General features: G+C 35.9%; 1 protein-coding gene across 1 annotated transcript in view; it reads right to left on the reverse strand.

Moving 5' to 3' along the window:
* Positions 1-4200: 4200 nt before the first annotated feature.
* Positions 4201-15114, reverse strand: part of LINGO2 (leucine rich repeat and Ig domain containing 2) — a 348198-nt gene continuing 337284 nt past the window's right edge. Inside the window, exon 3 of the mRNA XM_012558889.2 lies at positions 4201-6369. Coding sequence (XP_012414343.1) covers positions 4514-6334 — 1821 coding nt within the window. The 5' untranslated portion in view covers positions 6335-6369 and the 3' untranslated portion in view covers positions 4201-4513. The remainder of the gene's footprint in view (positions 6370-15114) is intronic.

Raw genomic sequence — 15114 nt, forward strand, 5'->3', positions numbered from 1 at the left:
CATAGAGGAGAGGGATAAAAAAGTCATTGATGAAAGTTAAAGAAGAACATAATCTCTAATTCTTCTCCAGTTAAAAGATAATAACTATAAAAATTAGCAATAAAGGAAATAGGATTAAAATGGATCCAAGTGTCTCCCCACCCCGCCCTCTCTTTTTTTTAAACTCTTGCTTTGTCTTTTTGTCAGGTCTAACCTTCTGAGCTGAAAATGATGTATCTTTTATTTCTTTCCTAGAAAGCCTCAAGACACATTCTGTTGTTGAACAGCTTCTAAGCACAGTCCCTGAAGTTAAAACAAATGTCTTGACACAGAGATGAAGGAAGACCTTGGAAGGGTAAGTTAATTTTCATGGGGCTCTGATCAATTTTTCTTCTCCAGGATCATACCTTCTTTTTTGTACTTTCTAATATAGAAATAGATTGCTTCCTACTTGAGTAATGGAAAGTGACAAAAGTCAGGAGGCTTCAGTGCAGGTGAGATTTAAATAATCCTTTTTTAAAGAGTCACAGCAGATTGTAACTTCCGGGCTCCTCTGAGAACTGAGAACAGAATATGTAACAGAACAATGAAGAAAGAATCCACCTGAAACACTCAGAGCAAACCCCAAATGCCTTTGTGTTACTGGGGAACTGTTGGCCATGAGCAAAATTTCTGAGAAACTTGAGCATAACCAGGGCTCTTACAAGTGTCCTCAGGAACTAGGAACTACAAGTTTCAGTAATGCTTGGCTTACATCCTCCAACATTGAGAATATTTGAAAAAAATAATAAGTGCAATAAAAATAAAAAGAGACTAAAAAGCGAATAATATGAGAATGTGGAAAAGTAGAAATCCCGTGCCAGGAATACATTTGGCCAAATTGTTTGGGTGAGCTCTCATATTCTAGTAATAGGTATTTCAGACGTTCGGGGCATGTATTAATTATTTCAGACCATTAGGCTCTAGTCAGGGAGTTATTTCTTCAAGATATTTAATGGCTAGAGAGAATAAAGGCGTCTCTGAAAATGCTTAATATGCATACACAGAGTATCAGTTATCCCAGAACTAAATGTTGAGTCACACAACAATGGCATTTCTTCCTAGGAGACTCTGAGACAAACTGTCTGTGAATAAGATGACTCAGAGTTAACTAATAAGGGGGAAATGTTGGTCCATGTGCTGGTCTGAGCTGCTTTTCTCTAACGTGGTCTAGTTTGAGCTAACAGAGGTAATCTGAGGCTATAAAAAGAAATTCACCCCTTTGTGAAACTAGTTAAGAGAGCCCTGGAGCTACAGTCCGGAATGCCAAAGCTTTGCATATATACAAAGAAACACAAGATCTCCACCAATAGTGAGAACATAGAAAATTAAATAGCCATTCAATTATCTGTAAATCCATTACAGATAAGGGGAAATACCTGATTTGCCTAAAAATGTCTGCAAATACACTTTTATGATTTGAACACTTAGGAAGATTGTATTTTTTTTTTTTTTGTTATCTATTGGGGATGCCATTGGAAAATATTTTAGAAGAGTCTCTAGTCCAATGTTGACCAAACTAGGTTCTATGGAAGTCTAGTTTTTCAAGATGTTAATAGTTACATTATGAAAAGAAGTGTGACATGTTCCAATTAAGTTAGAAAAACTTAAAAGAAAACAATGTTAAACAAGATTCTTGTTTACAGGACTTTTTAGATAATTTATTAGGTTCATAGGCATTTTGAACCTCTAGTAGGTGGTGATAGAATGCAGCATTTTCCAAGCTTATTAGTCAATGGAATTCTTTTCTGGAAGGTCATTCATTTATTAGTATCTTAAAAAACTGGCGTTCCATGGATCAGAGTAAGGAAACCCCAAAAAGAGTCCAATATCTCTTATTCCAGATGGAATAATAACTAAATCTTTTTTTTATGAATGGGTTAAATTTAACCCAATTTTGTCTTAGCTGTTTGTGGTCAATTTTTATTTTGACAGAAAACAGCAGTTAGCATCATAACAGCCTTTTATTAATTGCTCAATGTTTTTCTCTCTTTCTGAAAATTAGTTACTCTCTCCACAAAATGTTGCAAAATTAAGATAAAGTATTTTCTATTAACTTTTGGAAGACTATCTTTCCAGTTTAACTAACTTTTCTTTTTTTAAATTTGAAAGATCCCATTGCATTTGCACACAAGTTGGAATTGTGACAGAATTTATAGCAGAGGTTGATTTGTATTGTTAGATATAAATAAGGTAATTGCCCCAAGTAGGAAATGAATTTCTAAAAGATCTATGATAATCATCAGGAAAGTCAAATGAATATGACTTAAATAGGCAATTCTTCAATCTTTCTATCTCATTTTCCACCCTTTATTAAGGGAGAAAAGGATTTAACTATGCTGCTATCCAATTGGCAAGAACAATTTCTGGGCCTGTCACTTTTTTATTGAGGTCAATTTAATTTTATTAAAGTTCCTCAAAGTTTCGAATACTAAAAAATGCCAGCTTTTTGAAAGTCCATCCCCAAATTTGATGTGTCAAACCCCAGAGACTTCCTCATCCAGTTTACCTGCTACCCAAAAGTGGGCTTATTTTCAGATCCCTCTCAAAATGTGAGAAGTGTAGACATTTCCTATCTGTTCTATGCTGATTATATGTATTCCATTTCAATAATATATACTCCAATGCAATGCTTTCCCAGATCATTCAAATCTGATTTGAAAGTCATTAACTCAACATTTAACTAAATGAACTTGTGCCTCATTTGAACTAGATTCCCAGTGGTAATGGTGTGATGCCATTTTTTTTTTTTTTTTAATACTGGAACCTTTTAACTTCAAGTAACAATCATTAATACAAACCGAAATGGGCAACCATCCCTGGGCCAGATGGGTAAGAGTCAGTAAATTCGAACATAGTTATAGGGATATATACTCTTAATTTTTCCTCAGTGGAGAAAAACAAACAGTAAATTAGTGCTTTCTAATCAGTACTTTGAACCCCTGCTGAGAATTTGCATTTCTGAAAAGTTCCCAGGAAGTTATACATAGGAATCATCTGGTGATCTTGTTAAAATGTAGATTCTGATTCAGTATATCTGGGGTGAGATGCAAATTCTCAGAAGGGAACTTGTTAGAAATGCAAATTCTCAGCAGGGGTTTGAACCAGAACCAACTGGTTTGAAGCCCTGATTCTAATATACCTTGTTTGTCTCATCTCTTTAAAATCAAGACAGATTCCTGTTGTCTACACAAGATGATTTTCAAAATAAAAACCCAAATCTACTTGGTAATGAAGCAGAGAGAAGCCTTGACGTTGCCCATTCAAGGTAATACTGTGTGCACCCTATTTGAATAGACAACATCAGAGAGAGGGAGTAGCTAGATGACCCTTTGACTAGCGGCAATCTAGCCTTCAGGCAGTTATCGGATTTTAAACAGATCCTTAGTTGCATTAACATCATGGTATGCAAGGATCACCCCGGTTTGTGCTGGCATCTGAGAAGAACTTCTTATCCAGAGAGATTTAGAACATCTGAATTCTTGATCTTACCTATGAGGTAACTATTACCTTATGATTATAGATAACCACTGTTTTCCACTAACACGTTAGCAGTGGCTGATGAAACTAAAACCAAGTCGCGGTGAAATGGACCATTTTCATTATTAACACCTACCTTGCATTTTATAGGTCAGCTACATCTAGTGGCACATCACCGTCTGGAGAAACCAAGGGCTTTGTTACAGTAAACTGGTCCAGTGTGATATCACAAGTATAAAAAATATTCCATTCTGTATCAAAACTAGGCACATGCCTTTATTTATAGTAACAGAAATTAACAGAGTTGAGCAGTTTTGCCTTGGGTCCTGTTTCTTGGCATCCTACATCAGACAAATGCATCTCTCAACATATCTCCGCCTGTAACTCCAGGGATCTAGCCTTAGGGTTATCTGTATGTAAAGGAAGGTGAAATCACACTTGGATCTATAGTGGTAACTCAAAGCACAACCTCTCATTCATATTGCTTTAAAACATATACAGCATATATGTTTCAAAAGAAAAGAAAAGTAAAGAATATATTGATTTCTTTGTGGTGCTGAACCAACAATATGGTATGAGGCAAGGCTTTAACAAATGATAATCATTGATACAAATTTTTCTGTAGAGTATGTTTGAGACAAACGTGTCTTTTAAATATGTAAATCCTACACTGTAGGTTGTTCTTTTTTAATTTTTCTCTCGTTTTTGCAGTGGTAGAAAATGCTGAATAACTGTCCATGAGCGTGAGCCAACAGTTCAGGTTCATTACTGAGAGCCCCAGAATGCCAATATTTGCAATGCAAACAATTAGTATCCCACTGTGTGAAGGGCTCTGACACGTGCCTGCCTGCCTCTAGGTGGAGAGTCTCCGTAAGAAGTCCTCCTGTTTCCATGAACCCTGCTTTGACACAGGGGCACCTGTATGAAGCTGCCTCTTGCCCTATTAATTTACTGTGCCATGGTGTCTTAGTGGTTACCAACAATGACACAGAAACATAGTGTGAGTGGTGGACCCTCAGATCATTTTCATGTTGAATCTCCTGGGTCCGGCCACCTCCCCTTCCACAACAGCACCATTGTTTTTTCGGGGCACATACTCAAGGTCAATGCTGTTTTTGTGCTTGCCTTTCCCTCGACTCCACACAAAAAGGAGGAGAAAACAAAATAAAACCACTCCCAGGAATGTGAAACAGCCCATGGCTGTAGACACCAGTATTGTTTTAAGGTCCAAGGAGAAGGTGTTGGCATTGGTGCCATTGGAAATGGTGTCATTGGAGTCAGTCATGTACATAGGGGTCCTGTTCGCATAAAGGAAGCGATCTGAAGCAAATCCTTTCACAGTCAAGGAGGCTGTGAAAGTGTCATTCCCAGCAGCATTGCTAGCTATGCAAACGTACATCCCACTGTCTTGATCCTGGGCAAAGCGGATTTCCAAGGTGCCATCACCCAACACGGTGGCTCTTCCATTGGACTTGGTGGTGATAAAACGCCTTTGGGGCGTCACCCAGGCAATCACAGGCTGTGGGTCCCCATCAGCATTGCATCCCAGCTGGACTGTCTGCCCTTCATCCACTAAGAGATGCTGCAACTTCTTGTCACGGATTTTGGGTTTTTTGCAGGTGAAGTAAAAAGAAAGGGCAGTGCTATGGAAATCCTTGAATGACCTCTCACGGATGGTGTCTGGGCCAGCACACATGGGCTGTTGTCCACCAAACTGCAGGGTGGGCTGCTGCTGCAGGATCCAGAGGAGACGGCAGTCACAGGCCAGCGGGTTGTTATTAATGCTCAGGACCTCCAATGCCCTAGGAGAGGAGAAGACATTCTCTTCCAATGTTTCCAGCAGGTTCTGAGACACATTGAGCACGCGAAGGAAGCGGAGCCCTTGGAAGGAGTGAGGCTCAATGGTGCGGAGCTGGGCCCCCACTATATGAAGCTCCTGAAGGCGGATCAGATCAGAAAACATGCCTGCTTCAATAGTGCTGATGGGATTGTAGGAGAGGTTAAGGTGGGTCAGGTATATTAGGTGTTTAAAGACAAGGAAGGGAACTGTGGACAGGTTGGTGTTGGTAATCGAGAGGGATGTGAGGTTGAGACCATACAGGCTATTGGCAGGCATCATATCCAGTAAAGGCCAATAGTCAATCTCTAGGTGTTTCAGGTGGAACAGTCTTTTAAAGGCATACACAGGCATATTGTTGATATTGAGATGCTTCAGGTGCAGGCTGATGAGGCTGCGGAGGTGGGAGAGGGCTTCTGTTGGTACTGCTGTTAGGTTGCACTTCTCCAGCGTGAGCTGCTCCAAGCTCAGCAGCCCGCTGAAGGCCCTGTGTGATATATAAACCAAATCATTATCCCCCACTTCTAGAAACTTCAGATTATGCAGATCCTGGAACATATAGTCCAGTAAAATGACAATTTTATTCTCACTAATGTCAAGCTTGGTGAGGTTGGACAGACCCGTGAATACTCCCAAAGGGACTAACTTCAGGCGATTGCCTTTCAGGCGGAGGGAACGCAGGTTAAAGAGATTGTTAAAAGCTCCTGGTTCCACATTGGCAATGATGTTGTCACTCAAGTCTATCTCTTCCAGCAGAGGATATGATATGAATTCTTCAGGGTTGATGCTTTTCAGCCTGTTTTTGCTAAGGTCTAAGATTTTGGTCTCGATGGGAATGCCCTCTGGGATGGCAATCAACCGCCTTCTGTGGCAGCTAACAGATTTGTTCTGGGCAGAGCACTCGCAACGAGCAGGGCAGCCAATGGTGGATCCCATGAAGATTAACACCACAGCCAGACCCAGGAATGGCTGCCAGCATGATATGGCCGTGTGAAGCATGACTCCACCTCTTAGTCTACACCTTGGTCACGGGCCTGCAGGAGAAGGGGCAAAAGAAGGGAGGGACAGAAGTTGAGTTAGGACATAGATAGATGAGGAGACATAAATAAGCAACAGGTATAATGGAAAGGACACTAGATTTGGAATCAGATGGATCTGGGCCTAAACCAGAGGGCTGCCATTGTTAGCTGCATGATCTTGGACAATTTATTTTGCCTCTCTGTACTTCAGTTTTGTTGCGTGTAAAATGAGGATAATGATAGTAATAGCTTCCTAGAGTTGTCATGGCAATTTCAATATTTGACAACTATAAAAAGACTAGTACAGTGTCTGACACAGATGGTGAGGCAAAACAGCACACATTTCACAAAAGGTTTTACTTTGAATTCAAATCAGAGAAACAGATGTCAATGGCTAAGAGGAAACCTACTCAGCATGAATCAGTGTATGCACCACTAATGTTCACAGTATCATCTGCTCTTCCAAATGAAGCTAACAAAGGCATCATTCATCATCAGGCACTTAGGTTCAAAGTGCAAAACAAAGTTATGTTCAACACAAGATGTTGAGTTTTTTTTTCCTTCACATATGAATGTTCCATTAAAGTAAAAGAACCTGCAATTTTAAGGTGTATTTCTTTCAGAATTAATAGAAAATAATTTTTGCTTCATGAAGGAGTTTTCTTATTTGAGGCAAACAAAATGATCCTTAAAATCTTCCTGTATTGTTTTTGTGTTTCTCGTAGGGATGAAAGACAATCAAGTTATTGTGATGGGTATGATGGATAATGCTTTCTTCAAGATTGTGAGTTAAACATTGAGGAGCAAGATGAGCCAGAATTTTAAGAAAAAAACTTTTATAAAACACTAACTATCACTCTCTGATATTCAAATTCAAACACAGTGGACCTGTTAAAATAAAGTTAAATAGGTACCAAATGAGATAAGAAATAAGAGTCCTAAATGTGGACAGTTAAACAGACTCTGAACTCACTGCTCAAATGAACAGCAAGAGTTGTGTTATTGAGCTGAGCTTCTCAACTTGAGATCCCCAGGGAGACACTTCACCCTCAAACACCATATTTTACAAAAGGTTAAGTAGTTTCAAACAATATGTTTAGATAAAAATTTATTTGATAAACTTCAACATTCAGTCCTGACAAAAATGGATAGCAAAATTGTAAGAGAACAATTCTGCAAACACTGTTCATATATGTCAGTATCTATAGCTATGTTTATCTAAATAAATCTATCCATAGAAAATAACAAATAGGATCAAACTTAATGGTGAATCACTAGAAAAATTTCCCCAAAATGTAGAAACAAATCAAAGGCCCAGAAGGTGATTGCCAAATCCATTAGAAAGAATAAAACAAAACTTCCATTATTTGCAGATCAAATTGATGTCTGCCATGAAAATCAAAGGAAATCAACAAAAAAATTATTAGAATGAATAGGAAATAAGCAAGTTAGCATTTTACAATATAAAAATAATTAATTTCTCATATACAAAAAAGTAAACCATTTAGAAAATATTGCAAAAAATTATAAAGTCATCACTAAAAAACATCAAATGTCTCAGAGTAAACTTAACCAGAAGTGTGCAGAGATAATATGACAACTCTTAAACATTAGGAGAAAACAAAATAAAACTTACTAAAAAGAGAGATAAACTATGTACTTAGATGGAAATGTTCAGTATTATAAAGATATGAATTCTTTATCGATCTATATATACATTAAAATGGTATTTTGAACTTAAAAACAAATTCTACAGTTAATTTGGAAGCATATATAGGATAATAAACATAAACATTAAAAAATAATAGAAATGAGAACAGACATCCTACAAGATATTTTAACATAAGATGCAAACATGTAATAATAAAATAGCATGATATTTACACAAAAATATGTAGTCAATGAAACAGAATGAAGAAAGAATTATATCTAAATATATTTTAAATGTCAGTATACGTGAAAAGTAGTATTTACTAAACGAGAATATATTTTAAACTAATATAATAGACAAGGAATTAAAAGTATTACTAAATAAACAACTCTTAATAATAAGGAAAAGAGGTGCATGCCAATAGAAAATTGGCAATGAATGTAATAAAAATTAAAAATAGTCCATAAATACATGAAAAGATCATCATCTTCATTAGTAAGCAGAGAAATACAAATCAAACAATAATGTACACCTTCTCCTCACTTATCGACTATCTTGTTATCCGACATTTTGCATTTATGACAATAGTAAAAAATCTACTGTCTGACTATTTTGTGTATTAACTACATACATCTGGCAGTAACAAATGCCAAGGTGTGAGGTGAGAGTATTGCTGGCTGTGATGGTTAAGCTTATGTGTCAACTTGGCTGAGCCATGATTCTCAGTAGTTTGCCAGTTATGTAACGATGTAATCTGGAAGTTATGTAATGATTTAATTTGGCAGTTATGTAATGATGTAGTCATCCTTCATTTTGTGATCTGATGTGGCCATCCCCATTTTTGCATAACACCAATGTTCACATTAAGGCCTGGTTTTCGAAACCTAACCATGTCGATAAGTGAGGAGAGGGTGTATATCAGATTGATAAAGTTCAAAAAATTATTTATACTCAAAAGTCAATAAGGGTAGAAAGAAATGAGCATCCACATACTGATATAAGGAATATAAACTGGTACAAACTTTCAGGAGGTTAATTGATATTACAAAATTTTAATATATCCAAGTTCATTAAAGGAGTCCTAGTGGTGCAATGTTTAAGCACTTGGCTGCTAACCAAAAGATCAGCGGTTCAAATCTACCAGTGACACTGTAGGAGAAATGATCTGGCAATCTGCGCCAGTAAAGATTACAGCCTAGGAAACCCTATGGGGAATTTGTACTCTGTCCTATAGGGTCTCTGTGAGTCAGAATTGACTTGATGGCACACAACAACATGTTCAATAAGTTCATCCTTTGACCTAGATTTTCTATTTCTAGAAATATATCATAAGGAAATAACTGAACTAATATACACAGATGTTTATTAAAGGTTTGTCTATAACATAGAAAAACTGGAAAAGTATAACAATAGGAACTTGCTTATATAAATTATGATATAGTCATACAATAAAATACTATGATCTTTTAAAATATAAGACTTAGGTCTGTACATATTAACATGGAAAATTAAATTATGATATATACTCCCATTTGTGTATATTAATGTACATATACATGTATATATATGAATATTTTATTTTTATGTGTATATACATACATATATATATACACATGGAGTCACCATGAGTCAGAATTGACTAGACAGCAATTAACAACAACAAAACTCCAAGGACAAAACTGGAAGACTGGAAGGATATACAGGTAAATATTAATGATAGTAATAATTTTGAGGTTGTAGAGTTAAAGATAATTTTCACTTTCTTTTTATAACTTTATATGTGTTCTGATTTTTTCTACAGTATACTTGTATTACATTTATACTCAGAACAAGAAAGGTATTTTAATTTTTGAAATTGTTTTGACATTTAAAATGTCATGGACGTATTTTACAATAAAATATAAAATTTGCATGAATGTTTAAAGGTTTAAAAATTATTTATTTAAATGTCTAATGCACAGAGTAATTCATAGAAAATTTTAATTTACTTAGTTACATTGACCATCATCTCCCTCTTCTCTGTTTCCCCATTTCAGAGAAGGTGGACTTGTCTAGGTAGTAAAGAAAAATTGTGATCATGTTCACAACATAAATGAATAAGAACTCAAAACATATCAGTGGTTTGTTGTGGTCCCAAAACAATAAACTGCACTCATTTTAATGTACAGCCTAATGAGTTTTTAAAATGTATACACCTTTGTAAGTACCATCACAATCATGATAGAGAACATTTCCATCACCTCCCATGCCTCTATTCAGTTTATTCCACTTCATCACTAGCCCCAGGTAACCACTGCTCTGCGTTATCTCACCATAGATTAGTATACATTTTGTAGAATTTTATATAAATGGAATCATACAGTGTTTCAGTCATCTAGTGCTGCTCTAACAGAAGTACCACAAGTGGATGGTTTTAACAGAGAGAAATTTATTGTCTTCATCTAGTAGGCTACAAGTCCAAATTCAGGGCATCAGCTCCAGGAAAAGGCTCTCTCTCACTGTTGGCTCTGGAGAAAAGTCCTTGTAATACCTCAGTCTTTCCTTGGTCTGGGAGCATCTCAGCACAGGAACCTCAGGTCCAAAGGATGTGCTGTGCTCCCAGCACTGCTTTCTTGGTGGTGTGAGGTTCCCATGTGTCTCTGCTTGCTTCTCTCTTTTATATCTCAAAAGATATTGCATTAAGACACCAATCTTGTCAACCTCATCAGTATAACCTCATCACAGTGATAGAGTTTACAACACATAAGGAAATCACATCAGATAATGCAATCATAGAATACTGGGAATCATGACCCAGCCAAGCTGACAGATATTTTTGGGGGACACAACTCAATCCATGACATACAGTATGTAGTCTTTTCTGTCTAGCACCTTTCACTCAGCATAATGTTTTTGAGATTCAACCATATTGCTGTGTGTGTTAGTAGTTTTTTCTTTTTCATGGCTGAGTCATATTCATTGTGTGGCTTGTCCAAATTGGTAATCAAATCTCCTATTTTTTGGACATTTGAGTTGTGTCCAAAGCTGCTGTGAATATTTATGTACACATATTTGTGTGGACATGTTTTCATTTCTCTTAAATATCTAGGAATGGGAGAATCTAGGTCATAGTGTAGGAATATATTTAGTATTATAAGAAATAGATATACTTTTTTCCAAAGTGATTGTACCATTTAACATTCTCACCAGCACTGCATGAGACTTTCAGGTGCTTTACATGCCCTACGACTTGGATATTGTCAGTCTTTTACATTTTAGACATCCTATAGGGTATGTAGTGTTATTGTATTTCCATGGTAACTAGTGGTGCTGCACGTTTTTGGGGGCTTATTAGTCATTTGCATACATTGTTTTGTAAAATGTCTCTTCAAATCTTTTGTTCATTTTTTTAATTAGGTTTTTTTTTTTATTATTGAGATATAAATGTTCTTTATATACAAGTCCTTTACTAGATATAAAAACCACTTGCTGCTGAGTCAACTCCAACTCATGATGACCCCATGTGTGTCAGAGTAGAACTGTGCTCCATAGGGTTTTCAATGGCTGATTTTTTTATAAGTAGATCACCAGGCCTTTCTTTCAGGGTGCCTCTGGATGGACTTGAACCTCCAGCCTTTCAGTTAGCAACTGAGTGCTTTCATCATTTGTACCACCCAACTCAAAACCAAAACCAAACCCATTGCCATCAAGTCGATTTGGACTCATGGTAACCCTATAGGATAGAGTAGAACTGCCCCACAGGGTTTCCAAGGAGCAGCTGGTGGATTCAAACTGCCGACCTTTTGGTTAGCAGCCAAGCTCTTAATCACTGCACCACCAGGGCTCCTGTATTGCTCAAGGACTCCATTATACATGTGTGCTGTGAATATTTTCTCCTGCTCTATGGTTTGCTGTTTCCATTTTCTTAGAAATGTTGTCTTTTAAAGAGCAGAAGTTTTACAAATGATTAAGTCCATTTTTATATTTTTTCCTTTTATGATTTGTACTTTTTATGTTTTACAAGATCTTTGCCTATGCTGAGGTTGTGAATATTTTATCCTTTGCTTTCTTCTACATTTTACATTTAGGTCTGTCATGGATTGAATTGTGTCTCTCAAAAATTTGTGTATCCATTTAGCTGGGCCATGATTCCCAGTACTGCGTGATTGTCCACCATTTTGTCATCTGATGTGATTTTCCTGTGTGTTGTGAATTATGCTTCTATGATGTTAATGAGGGGGAATGGGTGGCAGTTGTGTTGATGAGGCAGGATCCAAACTACTGGATTGTATTGTATCTTGAGGCAATCTCTTTTGAGATATAAAGTACAGAAGCAAGCAGAGAGACGGGGAACCCTCATACCTCCAAGAAAGTAGTGCCAGGAGCAGAGGGTGTCCTTTGTACCCCGTGTTCTTGCATGGAGAAGCTCCTAGTCCAGGGGAAGATTGATGAGAAGGACCTTCCTCCAGAGCCAACAGAGAGAGAAGGACTTTCCCTGGAGCTGAGCCCTGAATTTGGGCTTTTCGCCTACTTTACTGTGAGGAAATAAATTTCTCTTTGTTAAAGCCATGAACTTGTGGTATTTCTGTTACAGCAGCACTAGCTAACTAAGACAAGCTCTATGATCTGTTTTGAGTTAATTTCTGTGTATTATATGAGTAGGGATGAAGATTCATTTTTTTTCCATACAGATACCTAGTTTTTCTAGTGTTATTTCTTGAAAAGAACTTTTTTCCATTAAACTATCTTGAAACATTTGTCAAAAATGAATTGACCATATATGCACAGGTCTATTCCTGGACTTTATTTTATTGCATCAATTAAAATGTCTATTCTTGCACCAATACCACAACTGTCTTGGTTATTGTAACAACTTATAGTAAGTTTAAGTCTTAAAATTAGACAATGTTATTCCTCCATTTGTTTTTTTCTTTTCAAAAAATCCTTTCACTCTTCTAGGTAATTTGGATTTTCATATAAATTTTAGAATCAGGTTGTCAATTTCTAACATGTCTGCTGGGATTTTGATAAGAATTGTGTTGAATATATAGACCAGTTTGGGGAGAATTGACATTATAACAATATTGAGTATTCCAACTCATGCATGTGAAACTCTCTGATTTATGTAGATCTTCTTTAATTTCCTTTAGCAAATGTTTTGTAGTTTTCAGGATACGGGTCTACCAAAAATATTTTGCTATATTTATCAGTAAGTATTTTATGCTTTTGGATGCTGCTGGAAATGGAATCGCAGTTTATTATCTCATTTTCAATTGTTTTTGTTGATATATAATGACACAATTAGTTTTGTATATTAGCTTTGTATTCTGGACCTCACTAAATTCATGTTTTTAGATCTAATAGTTTCTTTTGTATATCCCTTAGGATTTCTACACACATTTCATACCCCGTACCCATTGCCACGTGTGGATCCTGACTCATAGTAACCCTTTAGGACAGAGTAGAACTGCCCCATGGTGTTTCCAAGGAGCGGCTGGTGGATTCAAACTGCTGACCTTTTTGGTTACCAGCTGTAGTTTGCTGTAGCTCTTAACCACTGCACCACCAGGGCTCCACACATTTCATATTGTCTGCAAATAAAGACAGTTTTACTGTTTCCTTTCTAATTTTTATGCCTTCATTTTTCTTATTTTTTTTGCATTTTCTAGTGCCTCCAGTATAATTTTGAATAGAAATTGTGAGGGAAGTCTTCTTTATTCTTAATTTTGGGGGAAAAAGATTCAGTTTTTTAACTATTAAATATGATGTTAGCTGTACGTTGTCTATAGATGCCTTTTATTAGGTTCAAAGAGTTCTCTTCCTAGTTAACTGAGAATTTTTACTATAAATGGATATTTAATTTTGAAAAATTTCTTTTCTGCATCTATTAACATGATCTTATTGATTTTCTACATTATTCCTTTAATATAGTAAATAATATTGATTGATTTTTGAATGTTAAACAAATCTTGCACTCCTGAGATAAATCCCACCATGACACTTTTCATATACTGTCTATTTTTAATATATTGTTGGATTTGTTTTGATAACATTTGGTGAAGAATTTTTCTAAGTTCATGAGATTTTTTTCCTCTGGCTTTTAGTTTTCTTGTAATGTGTTTGTGTAGTTTTAGTATCACAGTCTTCAATTTTCTGAGTTTGTGTAGGATTGTTATTATTTCTTTCTTAAATAGTTGAAATAATTTACCAGTGAAACCAACAGAGCCTAGATTTCTCTATGTGGGAATATTTGAAGTACAAATAAATTCCTTTAGTAGATATTGGATTATTCAGATTTTCTATTTCCTCTTGTGTCAGTTTTGATGATTTGTTTCTTTCAAGAAATTTCTCCACTTAATCTCAGCTATCAAATTTATTTGCTTGAAGTTGTCAAAAGTTATTCTTTTAATGTCTGTGGGACCTTTTGTCCTCTCTTTTATCTCCAACATTGATAAGCAGGGTCTCTTTTCTTGATAAGTACACTTAAACTTTTCAAAGAGCCAACTTTTGCTTTTATTAATTTTCTCTTTTGGGTGTCTTTCTTTCCTATTGATTTCTTTTATTCTTATTATTTATGACCTTTTACATATTTGGGATTTAATTTGCTTCTTTTATTTGTTTAACTTCTTAAGATGAAAGCTTAAAACCAAAAACAAACAAACAAACAAACAAATCTCTTGCTGTCGAGTCAATTCTGACTCATAGTGATCCTTTGGACAGAATAGAACTGCCCCATAGAGTTTCCAAGGAGCAGCTGGTGAATTCCAACTGCTGACCTTTTGGTTAGCAGCCAATCTTAGATCATTGATTTTGGACCTTTCTTCTTCTCTCATATATGTGTTTCAAAGTATAAATACTCACCCAAGCATTGTTTTAGCAGCATTTCACAAATTTTGGTGTGTTTTTAAAATTATCATTCAGTCAGAAATATTTTCTATTTTACTATGATGCATAGATTATTTAGAATTGAGTTGGTTTATTTCTGGATATTTAGGTATTTTATAGATGTCTTATTGTGTTTTTTATTTCTAACTTAATTCTGTTGTAGTCAGAGAACATACTCTGTAAAATTTCAGTCTTGAAATATATTAAGATTTGTTTATGAACCGAGTTATGATCTATCTTGGTGA

This window comes from Trichechus manatus, unplaced genomic scaffold, assembly GCF_000243295.1.
Source record: "Trichechus manatus latirostris isolate Lorelei unplaced genomic scaffold, TriManLat1.0 scaffold00192, whole genome shotgun sequence".
Classification (NCBI taxonomy): Eukaryota; Metazoa; Chordata; class Mammalia; order Sirenia; family Trichechidae; genus Trichechus; species Trichechus manatus.